General features: G+C 38.3%; 1 protein-coding gene across 1 annotated transcript; it reads right to left on the reverse strand.

Moving 5' to 3' along the window:
* Positions 1–395: 395 nt before the first annotated feature.
* On the reverse strand, positions 396–2,587 carry LOC107907677 (RING-H2 finger protein ATL13). The gene has a single exon (XM_016835037.2). The coding sequence runs from the start codon at positions 2,041–2,043 to the stop codon at positions 565–567; it is 1,479 nt and encodes a 492-aa protein (XP_016690526.2). The 5' UTR covers positions 2,044–2,587; the 3' UTR covers positions 396–564.
* Positions 2,588–3,571: the final 984 nt, after the last annotated feature.

Below are 3,571 nucleotides of genomic sequence, written 5' to 3' on the forward strand. Positions count from 1 at the left end.
TACAGATTCTAGGTCTTACACCATTATTTATGCCATTGCCGTGGTAATATCTAATAATGGGTAAAAATGTACAAGTAGCCTAAACAATGACATCCAACAACATATCTCCATCTCAAATTATAAGCCACCATAAAAAATCTGAAGCTACTCAATTTTCCACATCTACCCTTTTCACAGATAAGGAAATACTATGAATTTGATCTTTACGAAAACCCACCCACACAACTCAAAATGTTGGTCCTTCAGAGTTGATTTGGAAAAAAATTTAAATTAAATTAAATCCAGTAACAGAATGGTAAGCTTATTTGGTCATGTTTTAAGAAGAACGAGAATTTTTGTTCTGTAAGAATGTGTAATCTGAACCCATAAACAATGAAAAATGAAAGCATACAACATCAAAAGAAATCAATTGGGGCATGCCTAACAATATATGCTGTGGTGAAATGAATGAAAGATTTGGGCCAAGAATTCTTATAATATAACCTTTTTCTTTTTCTCTTCCCTTTTTCCTGCTACAAGATCATCTAAGTTCTCTAGGAAAAGAATGTAAAAGGAAAAAACAAACTAGAGTTTTGGTGTAAAGGATGAGTGAACAACCTTGTTTTGTCTCCCAGCCAGCCAAAGCAGAGTCCTCCTAGCAAAAGATGGTGTTTTAGCTTGTGAATCTAAGCTATAGGAGCTTTGGTTTTCCTCGTCGAAACCTAATTCACTGACACCATTTCCCCACCTGCTAGAGTCTATCTCAGAAATAGTATCCTTGGCATCATCGGTAACATTCTTCACCTTCGAATTACAGTCATCTGCAGCAGCATTCTGGCGCACCGGAAATCGGAATGAGAAGGCCCTCCTCGACGAATCCTCTGTAAAATTCTGCTTCTCCTTCTTCCCCCGAAGCCAGATTTTGGATATTGAGAAGCTTTCTTTGTTGTTCTTACCGATGGCTTTGCCATTGTTGTCACTGGTGCTAGAACTCCCATTGGTTTCAAACTGCCTCGTGATCTCAAAACCATTGAACCCTCTTCTTGATTCACAATCACATTCAGAAATTGCTGGGCGGTGACCAGGAGTCAATGGCAAACAAGTCTTCTTCTTGCTCGACGGTTTCTTCGCTGGAGTTCTTATCGGCACTTGCAATAAAGAATTCTCATCCATTACATAAGCGAAGGAACCCATAGAGAAACACCTTCTATCATCCACGTTATTGTTACTGCTACCTTCACCGCCATCAACGTTCCTAAACTTTCCCAGCCTAACAGGCACAACTTTTTCCCCAGACTGCACTACTGTTGGTTTGACTTCATCTTTTTCCAGGATTTCACATGATTTACGCTGGGATGACCCCAATTCAGTGTCTCCAGAAAGGCCTAGGTGGGAACTTGATCTCACAAGTGAACTGCTTCTGCCCACAACTCCTTCTCTATCGGTTACAATCTCTCTTGAGCTCTCACTCCCAGATTCAAGAACAAGAACAATGGGGGAGCAGCTATCATTTGGAGAGAAATCAGGGAGTAAGCTAGCTCTACAGAGAGGGCATGTGGAATGAGACAAAAGCCAAGTGTCAATACACTCCATGTGGAAGGCATGGCTGCATTTTGGTAGCAATCTAAGCTTGTCTTCAGGCTCGAATTCACACAAGCAAACAGCACAATCAAATGGGTTTTTTACTCCTATGATGGATTTGTAGTGGAATACAGGGAGAGTATCTATAAAAGATTGGTCGACACCAGCATCATGGAGATGGAATAGTTGTTGCAACTGCCCTTGAAGAGCAGTCACATTGTCTATATCTTCAGGCTCTCTATTGGGAGGTCTCATAAGAAATCTAACTAAAAGGTGAAGCAAACCCGAAACAAAGAAAATGATAGCTAGGATTATAATGATGAGTAATATACTTGGACTAACCTTGTTGTTCAAATTGAAGCTATCAGACTGCAAATTTTGTGGTGGAGGAAGTAATGGTATTGGTGATTGAGGGAGGTAATATGGCTGCTCTGATGGAGAAAGCAAGCTCCTTTTCTCTATTTCATGGAAAATCCACTCCATTGTTGTTTCTGGAGATAGATGGACACAACTTACAAAGACTGAAACTTTAGACTTGAATCATATGCTACCATGGATCCACCTGGGAGTACCAAAAATATCATCCCCACCATAGTATCATGGGAGTTTGTGGGATTTGGGTAACATTGGCTCCATTTTACTTCATTATAAGCTACAAGTCAAAAGGAAGAGACGCTTCGCTACGAGAGAGAGAGAGAGAGAAAGAGAGAGAGAGGAGAAGACTTGAATATGATATTAAAGGTAAGGGTAGATATAAATTTGTGTCACTGCCAGAAGGTGAATTTCAAAAAAGAGGAACCAATAATAAATCTACCCAACACAACACTGCAGAAAAATAAATGAGATGAGATCTCATTGCGTAAATTCTGCACAGTCAATCACTTCCTTGCTGGATAAGGAAAATAAAAAATTTCACAATGCATCTGCTTAAATACTCTTAATAAGGCGACTTTTTATTCACGATTTCATCAATTACAAGGCTCTTCTTCAGGGTTGACTTAAATGGAAACCCTTTGATGCATCAAACCCCATGCTATGCATGCCCATTTAATTCCTTAAAAGCTTTTCCCAAAATAAAAAGAAAATACTAACCAGTGTCCACAAAATATTTTAAAGAGAAGTTATAATAATCATTTTAAAAAGCATTGGTTAGCAAAATATGTTTAAGAACAAAACAATAATTAATTTGCGTATTTCCATTTGGCTTAGGATGGTGGGTTTAGAAATTGGATTATCTTGTAGCATTATTTTAGTAGAGCGGAGGATTGTTTCTATCTTTCTGGTCCCATTCTTTGACAGTGCCTTCTATTCCACCGCTTCGAATCGGATAGTTTGGTACCTGATTTATTTATTCATTTATTTATTAATTGGGAGGGGCCAAATGCTACCTGATTCACATCTCCCCTCTCCTCTCTTCTGGTAAAGACAAAAAGCAAAAGACAAGACAAGTGAAGTTTCCAAAGTCTTACCAAAGCGAGAGGTATTTGGAAACAGTAGAAGGGCAAGCATATTATACTGATTTACTGGGAAAAAAGAAAAACAAGGTCATGTTGTGGACTACCAACTTTTCCCTAACCTTTTCTCATGGATTCTGGTACTTGCTTTTAGGTGCAGTCCAAAAAGTGAAACACCGACACCCATTTTGGGAGAAAGAAAGTCTCCACTTTTGTTGCCTCTCACTGTTATCCAATCATCTTCTGCATTTCGTAGCCCTTGAAAAGGGAAAATGTAGAGGAAAAGGAATACAAATAAACTAGTTAATAAGTATAGTAATTAATTTAACAATATTTACACCTCAATGTTCCAGACTTCCATCTATTTTCCTTATCCACGTTTTACTTCACCAACTAAACAATTGCTCTCTCTCAGGCCTCACCTCACAAGAGCTATATTGGGCAGGGGACTGTCCCAACTCCTAAAATATCCGAAATTTGAAAGGGTTCATACAATTATTTTTAGAAAAAACTGCTTTTTTATTTATTTATTTTGAAATACAAACCCTATTATTTAT

The sequence above is a fragment of the Gossypium hirsutum genome, chromosome D08 (assembly GCF_007990345.1).
Source record: "Gossypium hirsutum isolate 1008001.06 chromosome D08, Gossypium_hirsutum_v2.1, whole genome shotgun sequence".
NCBI classification, from domain to species: Eukaryota; Viridiplantae; Streptophyta; class Magnoliopsida; order Malvales; family Malvaceae; genus Gossypium; species Gossypium hirsutum.

Coding starts and splice junctions, on each gene's coding strand:
- LOC107907677 (XM_016835037.2), bottom strand. CDS start 2,043: ATGGAGTGGATTTTCCATGAAATAGAGAAAAGGAGCTTGCTTTCTCCA.